The 16,248-nt window shown below is 41.7% G+C and overlaps 1 protein-coding gene across 1 annotated transcript in view; it reads right to left on the bottom strand.

Annotated features, from left to right (window-relative positions):
- The window catches only part of Ltn1 (listerin E3 ubiquitin protein ligase 1), a 61,394-nt gene that overhangs the window by 9,853 nt on the left and 35,293 nt on the right, over positions 1-16,248 (bottom strand). Inside the window, exons 20-25 of the mRNA XM_075959272.1 lie at positions 15,015-15,150; positions 14,554-14,698; positions 12,927-13,140; positions 12,301-12,538; positions 10,858-10,932; positions 7,790-7,976 (exon numbers count right to left, since the gene is read on the bottom strand). Of these exons, the coding sequence (XP_075815387.1) occupies positions 7,790-7,976; positions 10,858-10,932; positions 12,301-12,538; positions 12,927-13,140; positions 14,554-14,698; positions 15,015-15,150 (995 nt within the window). The remainder of the gene's footprint in view (positions 1-7,789; positions 7,977-10,857; positions 10,933-12,300; positions 12,539-12,926; positions 13,141-14,553; positions 14,699-15,014; positions 15,151-16,248) is intronic.

Consider the following 16,248-nt stretch of genomic DNA (forward strand, 5'->3'; position numbering starts at 1 on the left):
ATGTATTATCGTTGTAACAGTTTGAAAGCCCAGATGTAATGCTGGCATATCTCTGTCACCCCAGCATTGGGAAGGTAAGGCAGAACTACTGTCATACTGCCACAAGCTGAAACTAGCCTGGGCTAAACAGGAAGTTCCAAATCAGTCTGGTCTGCACGGTGACATTAAAAAATAAAAAAAAAGCTGGAAGGAAGGATGACTCCTAAGTTCAGACCACCTGCTGCTCTTGCAGATGCAGGGCAGCCCACAGCCTCCAGTCCCTCTAGCTACACAGGACCTGACATTCTACACCCTCTTCTGGCCTCCAAAGGTGTCCACACTTACAAGCTCATACCAACACACAAACATACAGAAATCAACATGTTTAAAGCACTGGATAGAAGTTCGTGTATTGGAAGGATTAATACTGTGAAAATGGGCATCCTGTTATAAGCAGTCCACATATTCCACACAATCCCCATCGAAATTCTAACACAATCCCAGAAATTGACATAAAGATCTTCAACTTCATGTTGAAAAACAAACAAAAAACTGAGAATAGCTAAGGCCATCCCGAATAATAAAAGAACTGCTGGACAAATCACCATCCCAGAGTTCAAGTTGTATCATAAAGCTATTTTAATACAAACAGCACGATATTGGTTTAAAAATAGATATGTCTATCAATGGAATGGAATTGAAGATCCAGAAAACACTCCACACACCTATGGACATCGATTTTTAATAAAGCAGCCAAAAGTACACACTGGAAAGAAAAAAAATAGCATCTTCAACAGTCTTGATCAACCTGATATCTGCGTGCAGAATGAAATAGATTCTTATCTATCACAATGCAAAAAACTCAACTCCAGATGGACCAAAGACCTTGACAGAAGACCAGATATGCTTATTCTGATGAAAGAGTAAATAGGGAGCCAGGCAGCAGTGGCACGAGCCTTTAGTCCCAGCATTGGGGAGACAGAGGCAGGTAGATCTCTGTGAGTTCAAGGCCAGCCTGGTCTACAAAGCACAGAGAGTCAGGGCTACACACAGAGAAACCCTGTCTCAAAACAAAAGAGAAAGAAGAAAGAGAGAGAAAAAATAAAATAATGGTTTTGAATTTATTGACACAGGAAAGGGCTTTCTGAACAGTACACTAATAGCACAGGCACTGAGATCAACAATTCATAAATGCATGCAGGATGTTGCGGGATATTTGATCACATTATGTGAAAGGTGCCTTCTGATTAGTTTAATAAAGAGCAGAATGACCAATAGCTAAGCAGGAGAGAGTAGACTTCTGAGAAGAGAAACACAGAGGATGAATCTAGATACATGGGAGACACCAGAGAGACATGGAGGAAATTGGACATACATAATAGAAGAGAGGTAAAAAGACACATGGCAGAACACAGATAAATAGAAATAGGTTAATTTAAGTTATAAGAGCTGGCTGGGAACAAGACTAAGCTAAAGGTCAAGCTTTCATAATTAAGTTTCTTTGTCATTATTTGGGAACTGGTGGTCCAAGACCATCTGACAAGAATGACCTATTATATGGAACCTCATGAAGCTAAAAAGTTTCTGCACAGCAAATAACACAATCAATCAGGCAAAGCGGAAGAATGGAGAAAAAAATCTTTACCAAATATACATCTGATAAAGGGTTAGTATCTAGAATACGTTACAAAACAAAAGGACATCAAGAAACAACCCAGTTTTAAAATGGGGTATGGAACTAAACAAGGAGTTCTCAAAAGATGAAATACAAGCAGCTGAGAAACACTTAAAGAAATGTTCAATATCTTTAGCCATCAGGGAAATGCAAATTAGAACTATTCTGAAATGTCATCTTATCCATAGTCAGAATGGCTAAGGTCAATAAAATAACAGATGCCAGTGAGGATGCAGGGGAAGAATACTTATTCACTGCTGGTGGGAGTGCAAACTTGTACAGCCTCTACAGAAAGCAGTGTGGATGTTTCTCAAAACGCTGAAAATTGATCTACCATTTGATCCAGCTACCCCACTGGATGGCATACCCACTTCTTACTACAGAGACATTTGCTCATCCATGTTCATTGCTGCTCCATTCATAATAATCAGATTTTGGAAACAGCCTAGACGTCCATCAAATGATGAACGCATAAAGAAAATGTGGGTGCACTTTCCCAGTGGAATATTATTTGGCTGAAGTTTACAGGTAAATGATGGAGTCAGAAACAAGTATCCTGAGTGAGTGACCCAGACCCAAAAAGGCAAATATTGTATGCTTTCTATTGTATGTGAACATTACCTTTTAAGCTTTAGATATGTGTGTTTTAATACAAATAACCAAAAGTTATGTACCTAATTAGTGACCAAGGGAGGAGAAGATCTCCCAAGGAAGAGAAAATAAATAGAATATAGTGTTACAGAGAGATGAAGACATAGGAGGATTATGGGGAGGGGGATGGAAGAGAAGTATAAAGAAATAAATATGGAGAGAGAAAACATTAACAGCTCTTTTGAAAAGTCATATGGAAAACTACTATTATAGAAGATTCCTAAAACATATACATATATAATAGGAATTTGGATGGAGTAGTTACCATATAAATGGAGAGAGAAGGGCCCAACCAGACATTATATGCCAAGTAAAACCCCCAGTGCCAGGAATCAGTTACATTTTCTTGAGTCAAAGGGGTTCCACCAACCCTCTCAAACAGTATAGGCTATTTCCACAACCTGATGGTGAGGCCCCATTGTTGAAGAAATGACTTAAGTCAAGAAACATGAAGGAATGGAGTCAGTGGCCAACCATAAGTTTCCCTCCTACTGCATAGTGTCTATGGTCCTGGACCTACAAGAGCAACCTTCTTTCATGATGTACTATACGATAGTGCCACAAATATTATGGGAGTAAACAAACTTTTTTTTTAAATTTAAAGCCTACTCCCTAAGATAGAACCCACACCTGCCTGACACTGCCAAGGTGGCCAAGAACATCAAACTAGAAAGGTCATGGGCAGGCCCAGAAAAAAGGCACTTTTATTCTGCTGAAGGAACATAACAATAAAATAGCTCCTAATGACATACTGCTATAATATTAGATCAGTGCATCACTCAGCCCCGGCACAGAAGCTTCTTCCTTGTAGTAGATGGTAATTAACAAAGGGAACTCGGCCCTAAATGGGATTCTTTATCAAACACCTCCCCTCAAGGCTCAGGCACGTATGTGAAGAGGCAGCAGGAAGACAGTAGAGCCAGAGGTGAAGGATGAGTCATCCAGGCACAGCAGGATACACGTATGAACTCATCAACACTAGGACAGTACACACAAGATCTACACAGGTTCAAACCAAAGCCCAGCTCAGAAAAGGGGAAGCCATTTGTGATTGGTATCTGCAGGGAGAGTAAAGTCAGTTCTCTCCTGTGGAGAGTCACTGTGCATATCTGCTATAATTCAGGGCAGGCCACACAAGACAGACTCCAGGGTTTCTGGGGGAGGGGGGGGTAGGGGGAGAAGTGGGAGGAGGGAGAGTAGGGAAGGTATGGGGACAGTTGTGGGAGGGAAAAAAATATGATTAAATATATTAAGATATATTGTCTGTAAATTTTTTTTTCTCTCTTTTTTTTGGTTTTTTGAAACAGGGTTTCTTTGTGTTACACTGGTACCACATTTTGTTGTTCTGTTGATAAGCATTTAGGGTATTGCCACTTCTGGGCTGTCGTTAAATATTGTTGTAAGCGACTCGTGTGTATGTCTTTTTGTGAGGATAAATTTTCATTTTTCTTGCATCATCAACCCTAAAGGGGGATTTTCTGGGTCATAGTCATGTTTTTATTTTGGTCATTGATATGATTGATAAACTTCCTTTTCTATTTTTTTTTTTTAATTTACAAGTTGGGCTGGAGAGATGGCTGTGGTAAAGAGCACTGACTACTCTTCCAGACGACCAGGATTCAATTCCTGGCACCCACATGGCAGCTCACAATTGTCTGTGATCCCAGTTCTAGAGGACCTGAGACCCTCACATAGACATGCAGACAATACACCAATGCACATGAAATAAAATAAATAAGTTATAAATAAATAGGTTTTAAAAATGTACAGGTGCCCAGCGGTTGTGGTGCACACCTTTAATCCCAGCACTCAAGAGGCAGAGGCAGAACTCTGTGAGTTCAAAACCAGCCTGGATAACAGCGTGAGTTTCAGGACAGCCAGGACACACAGCAGAACACTCTCCAGCCAGACATGGTGGTCCACATGAATCCAAGCCTGGCTACACAGGGAACAAACCCAGGCAACTTAATGAGATGTGCTATGGAGCCCCTGGAGGAGGAAGAGGCTCGGGGATGACTGCTAGGAGCCACAGTATGGACTGGGTGCTAAGCTCTGAGGATAACAGCAGCTTCCTAACTGCAACTAATCTAACACATGAAGTCTGTACTCCACACAGGGGAATGTCACTAAAAAGCTACGAAACGTGTACGGGAATGGTCCATGACACCCCATGAATCTGTAACTGTTATGTTTTGATGCATCTGTTAAAATAGCATACTTCTAACAACTGGAATAAAATGCACATGGGTTTGTTTCCACTTCAGTCCAATGTGCCAAGGGTTTTTTGAGAAGGTAAGATAACCCACGATTAAATTACATTTTTTTAAACACTCTCGATTCATTTCAGAATTCAGCTCATTGGAATAATGTATTGTGTCACTCTGACTGTTCCCATTTCAGGCTCAATAGGAAATGCTGCTGGTCACGCACAGGACCCGCACGGGTCTGCACCAGATAGGGTCCTAGAGCTAGAAGTTGGCACACACACACCCTAACCCAGAAGCTATTTCCAATTGATAAACCATGTGCAAATGAAAAAAAATTAGTTTTCTCTAAGAAAGTCCCACTGAGGAAACAAACTGCTCTTAAGGGTAGGTCCCACGCCAGCAGTAGATGACCAACAGAAATGAACTCCATGGCATCTTTGGAGGGTTTGTGTTTGTTTTTTGTCTCATAATGTTAAGTCAGGGCAGTCTGTTGTTGCTGTTTGTTTTTTGCTTTTTTTTTCTTTTTCTACTTTGCAGGTCCTTTGTGTATGGGTTTCAGTTTTCAGATTTTACTGGGATTCCTGAGTGTGTAAATATGTGTGCATGTTTCTGGCCTTTTCTTGATTGCTTTGACCTATTCTAATTTGGCTTTGGTCTCTCTTATTTTAGTTATCATTTCTTCGATGCCTGTTTGTTTTCGAAGGAAAAACAGAAAGGGTGTGGATTGGATGGGAGGGGACATAGGGAGGAATGAGAAGCAGTAGGGAAAAGAAGACTATAATCAGCATATATTATAAAAGAATTATTTTCAAGAAAAGAAAAAAATACTGCTGTTGCTGGGCCCGTGGTACACACCTTTAATCCCAGCATTTTCAAGAAGAGGCAGGGGGCTCTTGTGAGCTCCAAGCCACAGCGGCACAGGAGACCTTGTCTTAAAAACAAGAGCTTCTGTGCAGTCTTCTTGAGTTCCTGCCTCTACCTTGGAATCAAAGTTGCGCCTCAGGACCACTTTCCAGGTGTGGGACAAGTGGTGACTTTAAGGGGACAGATTTCACCGGGAGGTGGTGGTGGCGCGCGCCTTTAACCCCAGCACTCAGGAGGCAGAGGCAGTGGATTTCTGTGAGTTCAAGGCCAGCCTGGTCTACAGAGTGAGTTCCAGGGTAGTTAAGGCTTCACAGATAAAGCCTATCTTGGGGGGGCGGGGGAGTACACAAATGATTTCATACACACCAAACTCTGTATTTGCTGTCATTTTTTGGACATCAACAATATTTTTGGATCACATCTAAATGTTCCACAAGAGACAGCATCAGTAAATAATAACAGCATAAGTACTAACCCTAAAAGCAGGCTGGACAAGAATAAAATTTCTGTTTAGTAATAAGACCAATGTTGCCCCTGGTGTGATCTTCTCCTAAAATACACAAATATAAGAATGTACAAACTTGCCAGGCAGTGGCGGTGCACATTTTTAATCCCAGCACTCGGGAAGCAGGAGGCAGGTGAATCAAAAAAAAAAAAAAAAAATGGACAAAGTTGGCCAGGCTGTAGTGGTGCACATTTTTAATCCCAGCACTCTGAGGTAGAGACAGGCACAATCCCTGAGTATTCTAGGACAGCCTGATCTACAAAACGAGTTCCAGGACATCAAAGGCTATACAGAGAAGCCCTATCTCAAAAACAAAAACAAAGACAAAAAAAGTGTACAAACTAATATATTTGTACTAAGGCATGGGTATAAACAACAACAAGTACAATTTAAAAATTCGGAAAAGAATATCAAAAGCAGTTACGTACACTTTGAACAAGAAGTCCTCAGCTAAGCATTTTTGTGCTGACACTAACAGAGACACCAAGGCTGATTAAACCAGTCTGACATTGAGATGAAAGTGAACACCTTTAATCCCAGCACTCAGGGGCCTCAGGTAGGATAAAGATCACGGCTCACAACTGACAAAAAGAGAGGCTTTTGTTATCTGCTTATTCTTAGATAAAGTGTGAGTGTCCCTGAAGAAATAAAAGGTAAATTGTACAGGATAGCACACACCTACAATGCTAGACTTGGAGAGGCTGAGGCAGCAGACCTGAGTTGAAGTCCAGTCTGGATTACACAAAGAGATTCTACCTGAAGAATGAAAGAAGGAAAGATGATGATAGAGGCAGAGAAGCAGGAAAAGGAGGGGGTGAAAGACGTCCATCTCTCTTCTGAACTGTGAGCTAACAGCGACATCTAGTGGCCAATGCAGTAACTGAATATTATTAGGCTATTTCACTGGGTGACACAGAGGCCATACAGCTCATGACACTGGGTAGTCTTTAGAAGCCTGTGGTTTTCAGTGATGTAGCAAGTGAATCTCTATAGTAAGATGGTGGTTTCCAAGCTGGGAGGTGGTGGTGCACACTTTAATCCCAGCACTCGGGAGGCAGTGGCGGACATGAATCAAGGCCAGTCTGGTCTACGGAGTGAGTTCTTTTTTTTTTTTAAGATTTATTTATTTATTATGTACACAACATTCTGCCTCCATGTATGCCCACACACCAGAGGAGGGCGCCAGATCTCAGTACAGATGGTTGTGAGCCACCATGTGGTTGCTGGGAATTGAACTCAGGACCTCTGGAAGAGCAGTCAGTGCTCTTAACCTCTGAGCCATCTCTCCAGCCCTACGGAGTGAGTTCTATGACAGCCTGGGCTACAAAGAGAAGCCCTGTCTTGAAAAACAAACAATGAGATGGTGGCTTCTAGAACTGCAAGACCTAATTCCAATTCTCTAAAATCACTGTTAGTACAAAGTCAAATCATAAAAGGATCTTTTCCTAAAGTATAGGAGAAAAAAATGGTCCACCCGGGGGGGGGGGGACGGGGGACTGGACTGCATGCATTTGGAAGAGTAAGAAAGTAGCAACAGGGGGCTGAAGAGATGGCTCAGGGGTTAAGAGCACTGACTGTTCTTCTAAAGGACCTAGATTCAATTCCCAGCACCCACATGGCTGCTCACAACTACCTGTAACTCCAGTTCCAGGGAATTCAACACCCTTACAGACATACAGGTCTGTTGGTGCAGGCAAAACACCAACGCACATAAAATAAAAATAAATATTTAAAAAAAAAAAAGTAACAACAATTCTAACCACAGGTAATGACCCTGGCTGGTCAGGGTTTGATTAAAACGTAGGGCATCCCCACTGTGAGTCAAAAAGACAGCACAACAGTCCAAAGTCGTCACGGGGTTTACTTCATAGCACCCCACCACTCCAAAGATGTCCTGGTTCTATTTACCTGAGACGAAGCAGCTTTGAAGAAAGTAAGTATTAGTTTCCACGTAAGGAGGTACCCCAGTACATAGCAGAAATCCTCGCTCAGCGGCTTAATGGTAACGATCTGCCCCACAGGAACACAGCCCAGGACGTTCTCCAGCAGGTCCTCTTGAGTGCTAAGAAGAGACATCAGTGCTGCCGGCGGTGACCTGGGAGACAACGACAGTACCATTTACTTGTCTCACAACAATTTACTTAAAAACTAACAAGCATTAAAAAAAAATCCTCTATTTTCCAAAAACATGTTCCCATGCTATAAAAACAGATACTAGAGGTCAACACCTGATCACAGCTGCAGAAAACTCCTACTGTATAAGAAAACAAGTTACGTGGTCAGAGAAGCAGTGGTCCAGGCAGAAGCGGGTCAGGGAACCATCGGGCTTCGTGTCTTACCAATGGGAGGAGGAGGGCTAAGCTTCACCTTACTGTCCACTTCCGGTTCCTACTGTCTGCTCACTTTACAGTTGGAACACGTCAAAAATCATCACAATTTATCCGATCCTTTTCATTTTAATCAGAGCATCTCTCTCTGAGAAGCTTCACATGCCCATTAATTCACAGCATAGTTCACTGTCTTTATAGGATCACCTCACTCAGTACCATTCTCATGTGAACTCGGGAGTCTTCAAACTCTTTCCCCACAGCCCTCTAGCCTGGTTCTTTCATTTTTGTGCAAGTTTCCCCTGTGGGCTTCCTGCTGCTAGCTCATGAGCCTAGACTTAATCCAAGTTTCTGCCATTTCATGGACCAAGCATTCCTATTCTTGTCATTGCTATCTTACAAATATCAGGTCTGAACTCGCTTTCCATACTGCCGTCCAACACTGCTATCTAACTTTTGGAAGGGTTCCACCTCAGGTTGCTTCTTTTGTGCTTTACCTCCCGTAGAATTAGCAGGTGGCATACCATGGCCTAAACCCTTAATGATTCCATCTTCCCAGGCTATGTGTGGCATATGCATGCATTTGCCCAGATCATATGCATGTGGAGGCCAGCAGAGAACATCAGGTTTCTTCCTTTATCACTTCAGACAAGGTCTCCTCTCTGAACCCGACACTTGACACTCACTGTTTAGTCTACTCTGGCTGGCAGTAATCCCTGGGCACCTGCCTGTCTGACCCCCCCTGCCCTCAATCTTGAGTTAACAGGCACATGTGGCCATGCTTGGCTTTTAAGCAGGTACTGGGGATTTCAACTGGGGTGCTCATGCTTCATGGAAAGGGTTCTTACCCACTGACCCAGCTCCCTGGCCCAATAACACCATTTCTGACACCATCTCTTATCCTGCTCCTTTAACTACTTCTGTCGCTTCTCCCACTATATCCTCCCTGCTTTGTACAGCATAGTTCGTTTTGACTCCCACTGAACAAAAGAGAACTACTTGTGAGCTTACTATAGTCCGGGAAGCATTTTGGGTGATATGGGAGGTGCAACAGGGAACAGAAATTCTTTCTCTCATAGAGTTTGCTGAATAACTGAATAAAACAGCGACACACACTCACCATTTCCCATGTACATCTGAGCAGTCACACTTTGGTGTCTTTGCTCAATGTACCTGACACACACCATACAGTCTACCACAGCACAGCAGCATCCACTAGATTGCAAGTCCCTTATAGTTGGACTTTCCTCTGGGCTGCCAGCTCACAAAAAACGACATGGAGACTTATTATTAACTATAAAAGCTCAGCCTATAGCTTAGGCTTTTTCCCAACTAGCTCTTATAACTTAAGTTAATCTGTTTCTATTAATCTACATTCTGCCATGTGGCTCAGTTACCTCTCCTCTGTTACGTACGTCCAACTTCTTCAGTGTCTTGCTGTGTCTCCCCACCTTTCTTCTTCCCAAAGTTCCTCTCTCCCAGAAGTCTCACCTATTCTCTCCTGCCTACCTATTGGCCATTCAGCTTTTTATTAAACCAATCACAATGACACATCTTCACACAGGGTAAACAAATACTCCACAACAGCCCTTACCAAAAATAATGTGCTTACTAAACATTGTACTTACCCCTCTGCACTTAAATTCTGTGAGCAAAACAGGGCTCAACAGATACCTGAACTATCTCACTATTTCCACAGCTACCACATAGCCAAAGAAAGTTTTTTTGAACTGGAGCACACAGAACTATGTTCCACAGCAATTAAGAGAGAAAGTATGGGGTCTAGTGATATGGCTCAATAATTAAGAGCACTGTATGCTATTGCAGAGGACTGAGATTTGAGTCCTGGCACCCACATGGCAACTCACAATCATCTATTAACCTCAGTTCCAGGAGGACACTCTTTAGCCCTCCGAGGGCACTGATATATATATATAAAGCACCCATTCATGTAAAATTACATTTTTTGTTTGTTTGTTTGGTTGGTTTTTCAAGACAGGGTTTCTCTGTAGCTTTGGAGCCTGTCCTGGAACTAGCTCTTGTAGACCAGATTGGCCTCGAACTCACAGAGATCCTCCTGCCTCTGCCTCCCAAGTGCTCGGATTAAAAGCATGCCCCACCATCGCCTGGCATAAAATTATTTTAAAAATAAAGAGAAAGTAGTTAACATGAACTTAGGATTTCATTTGCCCTATGGAACTTCCAAAACTTATGCATACAGAATTATGCATACATAATTAGTACAAATTCTGAAGTCAGAGGATTTTTGAGCTTCTTTATAAGAATCTGGCAAGCCAAATTATAAGAGGAAAATGGGACTGGGGTGACTCGGTCGGCAAAGCACTTACTACACAAGCTTAGGGACCTGAATTTGGATCCCAGAGCTCATGAAAGGCTCTATGTAGCAGAACATTTCTTTAGTCCCTGCCCCTATAGAGCAAGATGGGAGGTAGACAAGAGAGTCTCCAGTGTCTGGTGGCCAACTATCAGGGCAAACTGAGGCAGCAAACAGGCGACTATCACAGACAAGACGGAAAGTAAGGACCAACACCCAGCATTTCCCTGTAACCTACACACATACAACACAGCACACGGTAAGCACACACTCAAAAAAAGTGAAATGAAAGCAAACAAGGCAAAAAGTCTTACAAGGAAGGTTCTTCCTCTTCATCTCCATATGACTTCAGATTATCCTGGTCATACTGCGGGAATTCAGGCATCAGTCTGAGAAGCAGAACGCCATTTTTAAACACTTTTTAACAAATTGTCTATTGTTAACTTGTGCTTTAGACCAACAAGAAATACTATGTGTTGAGTTTATCTTTCAATAATTCTTTTCCAAAATAACTACTTATGGCCAAGATTATATAAATATGAATTACACAGGGACAAAAATGATAAAGTCAAAAACTTGTCCTTCCTTTTACTATCCAGTCTCCTTTCATTTCTAATTTTCTTTCTTTTTTTGTTTTGTTTTGGTTTTTTTGTTTTTTGAGACAGGGTTTCTCCATAGCTTTGGAACCTGTCCTGTCTTGGAGCTCACTCTTATAGACCAGGCTGGCCTTGAACTCAAAGGGACTCACCTGCCACTGCCTCCCAAGTGCTGGGATTAAAGGCACCACAACCACCCGGCCATCATTTAATTGTTTTAAAGATTGAAAGTACAAGTTAGGCTCTTGGCATGACCACCGCCATCATGGACATGAGTCACGTGCAGCCCATCAAGCTGGCTATGGTAACCAAAGTGCTGGACAGGACCGGTTCACAAGGGACGGAATAGATGAGATAGAGGAAAAACAAAGATGAGAGTAAGGAAAAAGATATTTTGGTTGAGGGAGCCATTATGGGGCTAGCAAGAAACCTGGCACTAGAGAAATCCCCATGAATCCACAAGGATGACCCCAGTTAAGACCCTAAGCAATAGAGGAGAAGGTGCCCGAACTGGCCTTGCCCTGTAGTCAGACTGATAAATGTCACCTTAAATGTCACCACAGAACCATCCGCTCCTGGAAACAGAGGCAGAGACCTGCATCAGAGCTGGATTGGGCTCCCAAAATCCAGTTGAAGAGCGGGCGGAGTGAGAATATGAGCAAAGACGTCAAGACCATTCTGGGTACACCCACTGAAACAGTTTACCTGAGCTAATGGGAGCTTGCCAACTCCAGCCGGAAAAGGAAGGAAACAGCAAAGGTCCAAACTAGTCCCTCTGAATGTGGATGACAGTTGTATGGCTGGGGCAGACTGTGGGATGTTTATCCCTACTGCTTGTACTAGCTTTTGGGGAACCTATTCTGTTTGGATGGATACCTTTCTCAGTCTAGATATAGTAGGGAGGGCCTTGGATCTTCCCCAAAGCATGTGCCTTACCCTCTCTGAGGAGTGGATGGGAGGGAATGAGTGAAAACTGGGATTGGTATGGAAAATGAAAAAGGATAGTTTGTTTTCTTTTAAAAAATATAAAAATAATGTGAAAAAACTGTAGAAAAAAAGCACAAGTCAGCAGTTGAAAGGTGGCTCAGTGAATAAAAAAGCAAATGCAATACGCAGCATGTTTTAGAGACTAAAGTGGTCATTCGATTGAAGCTGTCTTACTTGTAGAGCATGTGATAAGCAGCAATTTGCACAGGTCTGGCTCTGAAGAGAAGCAGTGGGGTCAAAGTATTGAGCAAGGTCTGGAGGTGCTCTGGCAGGTTTGTCTTCTGGCCGGCCACCAACTTCACAGGGAGCTTGTGACTCAGCAGCTGGTCCTTTGAGATGTATGTTAGTGTTTCACACATGGGCTTCAGCAGTGCATTCTGAAAGGACGTTTCAGACAGGTCTTTGTTCTCTCCTGACATCAAAATGAAGAAACATACATGTCAAACACAGCAGCGTAAGTGCGCTGATCAAATCAAACATCATTTAAGAAAACCAAATGAAAACTAGATACAACATTCAGAAAAGACCTGACAGTTGAGGGTAACAATTATGTTTTCACTGCCCTCCACTGTTATAATGGCCTCTACTGCATGCCTTTTAAAGGGGTTCTAGCCATGTGCTCTGCGCAATCATCTATCTTAACCTGCAGTGGTCTCTGGATACCAAGCCCTCTTTCCCTGGGTCTGCACCATGAAGCATCAGCATGCAAGCTGACGAATCCAATCCCCCGAGAATCCAAGCTTATTTAAATTCTTCAAGTCACTCTGGTAAGTATCATTATTATACCCCTTTGCACTTACCTACAGCAGTCACCAAAAGAGGTAAAAGCAAACTGTGGATGCCTTTAGAAAAAAATTCTTTCCACTCGCTGATCAGATTTACAGGAAGATTGCCAACAGTATCTGGAGTTACTGAGTCAAAAAAGGCACTGAGATCACAGGCCAGATCAAAGCTGACACAGGCAAACAGTTGAACAAGTGGAACAGAATACAGTGCCTGATTCTCACTGGTCGTCTAAGGAAACAAGAGAGATGAAATAGATAAGCGTACTGCTACCAGAACACCACAAATAATACAGGATGGAGGAAGAAGAGAGAGGTGGAGGAGGAAGAGAGGGAGGAGGATGAGGAAGAGTAGAACGTAGTTGCTGAAGCATAGTTCAAAAGAAATTCATGTATATTTACATCAAAACAGCTTTCAAAATTAAATACCAAGAAATTAACAATAATTTATTCTGAAATGAACTTTTTAAACTTGTAAAGTATAGAAGGAAATAGTATCTTCATTTGCCAAGTCTACATCAACTACACATGCTTTAAAGCTCTACAAGTCAAACATTAAGTTATCTTAGAATAAAGAAGTTTAGGATGAGATGGGAGCTATTTTTTTGGGGGGGGAGGGGGGGCGGGGTCCAGATAGGGTTTCTCTGTAGCTTTGGAGCCTGTCCTGGAACTAGCTCTTGTAGACCAGGCTGGCCTTGAACTCACAGAGATCCGCCTGCCTCTGCCTCCTGAGTGCCACCACTGCCCGGCTGGGAGCTAAATTCTTAACTCATACAGCTTTAACCAGCCAAAGCAGATTCAGACTGTATCAGGCCTGACATCACAGACCTCACAAATTACTATTACTATTACTATACTATTACTATTTTTCTAGTTGCTTTGGTTCATGAAAAAAACACAAATTCCCTGCTCAATATTTTCTTTTATCTTTTATAAATTTTATGAAATTTTATAAAATTTGTAAAATATAAACAATTTATAAATTATAACTTACAAATAGTTTATAATTGTAAATAATTTATAAAATATAGTTTATTTAAATTTATAAATTATAAAACAAACCTATAAATGTTTATTTTTTACAAATTACTTTGCTCATACGTCACAGCATGCTTGAAAAATAATCACACCCAGTTGAGCAGTGATGGTGCACGCCTTTAATCTCAGCATCGAGGAGTAAGAGGCAGGTGATTTCTGAGTTTGAGGCCAGGCTTGTCTACAGAGTGAGTTCCAGGATAACTAAGGATACACAGAGAAACCCTGTAAAGAAAGGAAAAGGAAGGAAGGAAGGAAGGAAGGAAGGAAGGAAGGAAGGAAGGAAGGAGAATGAAAGAGAGAGAGAGAGAGAGAGAAAGACCCCAAACAATAAAACAAACAAACAAAAAAGCTTACCATGATAAAACTGAACCTGAAAAGGCTGTGTTACAAATACTTAATTAAAACAAGTTAAGGGAAGATTTTAAATACAAACTGGAAATCTGACACCTGGAACTCATAAAACCGCTATCCTTTCTCTGGCTTATCCAGTAATACCTAGTTCAGGAACATCTACAAAGTATTCTAAATATTTTCTTCACAAAGGAATCAATTACAACCATGCTTTAAATACAAAGTAAAGAGTTGACGACACATCCAGTTAGTTTACCTCCAGCCAAGCCAGCATGGAGCACATGATGAAGTCCCATTCACTCTCCGTTAGAGGGTGTGAGCAGTACTTCAGAAACAAGGAAAGGAAGCGCATGATCTCTATGTTTATACCAAGGACCTCCGGACTTGCTTCTGACAGATTACTATGATAAAGGCAAAGACATTCGATTAGGAAGTATTCCATTTTAATCCAGGTATGCATAAATGATATCTTAAATATTCATTAGAATTTTGTTAAGCCAAAAAAATTGTAAATATAAGCCAGGTGGTGTATGCCTTTAATCCTAGTACTCAGGAGGCAGGGGTAATGGATTTCTGTGAGTTCCAGGTCAACTTGGTCTACCGAGCAAGTTCCAGAACAGCCAGGATTGTCCGAAAAACAGAAAAAAAAAAATTGTACATATAAAATACAGAATCTGGGCCCACATTTCATATGGGAGAAAATAAAGTATTACCTACCAACTGAAAAGAAAAATGTCTTCATGCTGTTCCTTCCAGCTTATTATAATTTTTAATATACCATGCAAGAGCTGTTTGTCATCTACACTTCTGGTTTGCAGGCAAGAATTGAAAATGGCAAGATGTCCAAAAGCCCCTAAAGGAAATTTCAGAATGAAAGGGAAAATATATTTTAAACAACGTCTATAAACAAAAGTCACTTTGGAGAGCTAAAGATGTAATGCACAAGCTGCTGATTCTAAAAAGCTTGAGCCTGGCGGGATACAGATTCCTGCAATCCAGCACTTCGGAGGTGGAGGCAAGAGGATGCAATGTCCAGACAAGCCTGGCCTACACAACACATCTATTTAAAAGGTATTTAGTAAAGAGTCTACAAATGACCTTTGCAATGCTATGGCAGAAGTGTGTCTCCATGCCCACCCTGCATGTAGTCCAGAACAGGAAACGATAAGGGAAGGCAACAGGAAATGCATTGCACTGAACTTTAAACTGGCCTTTTCAATTTTTCTATATATATTTTAAAAGCCAAAATCTTTCTTGAGCAGTGCCCAGTTTAACTCTAAAAAGAGCTTTGTGAGTAAGGCCGCCTCACTCAGCTCATCAGCTTCTCTCCTAAGGAGCCTATTTCCTTTGTTGTTGTTGTTGTTTTCTTTGAGACAAGGTTTCTCTGTGTAGCTTTGGAGCTTGTCCTGGAACTAGCTCTGTAGATCAGGCTGGCCTCGAACACACAGAGATCCACCTGCCTCTGCCTTCTGAATGTTGGGATTAAAGGCATAAGCCACCACCATCCAGCAGAAACCTACAATTTCAAAACCCACCTTCTGATTATCCAACATCTTTTGTTCCCAACTTTACGTTAAATGTCAGCTAAATGGAACTATCTCCACTTATCTGCTCTGTGTGCCAGAAAGGCTCTTTCCAACATGCATACATGGTCAAACACGAACCTTCAACACATTATTCAAGGTATTTCTTTTTATAAAACTGACACTGATACTGGAAACAGTGGCAATCCCTCCTTTCTGCCATTTCCCTTGCAGTATACAGTGCTCCGCTACAAGCAGTTACAGCAGGATGTAACATGACCTCTATTTTTCTACAATAGGAACTGCACAGAGATGCTTATTAAATCAATAAATACATGAGCTAACACACCGCAGAGTTCAAAAATGCTCAAATACTATAAAAACTTTTCTTGTACCTTTATATATTCAATCATGAGTTGACTAGGGAG

This window comes from Microtus pennsylvanicus, chromosome 1 (assembly GCF_037038515.1).
Source record: "Microtus pennsylvanicus isolate mMicPen1 chromosome 1, mMicPen1.hap1, whole genome shotgun sequence".
Taxonomy (NCBI): Eukaryota; Metazoa; Chordata; class Mammalia; order Rodentia; family Cricetidae; genus Microtus; species Microtus pennsylvanicus.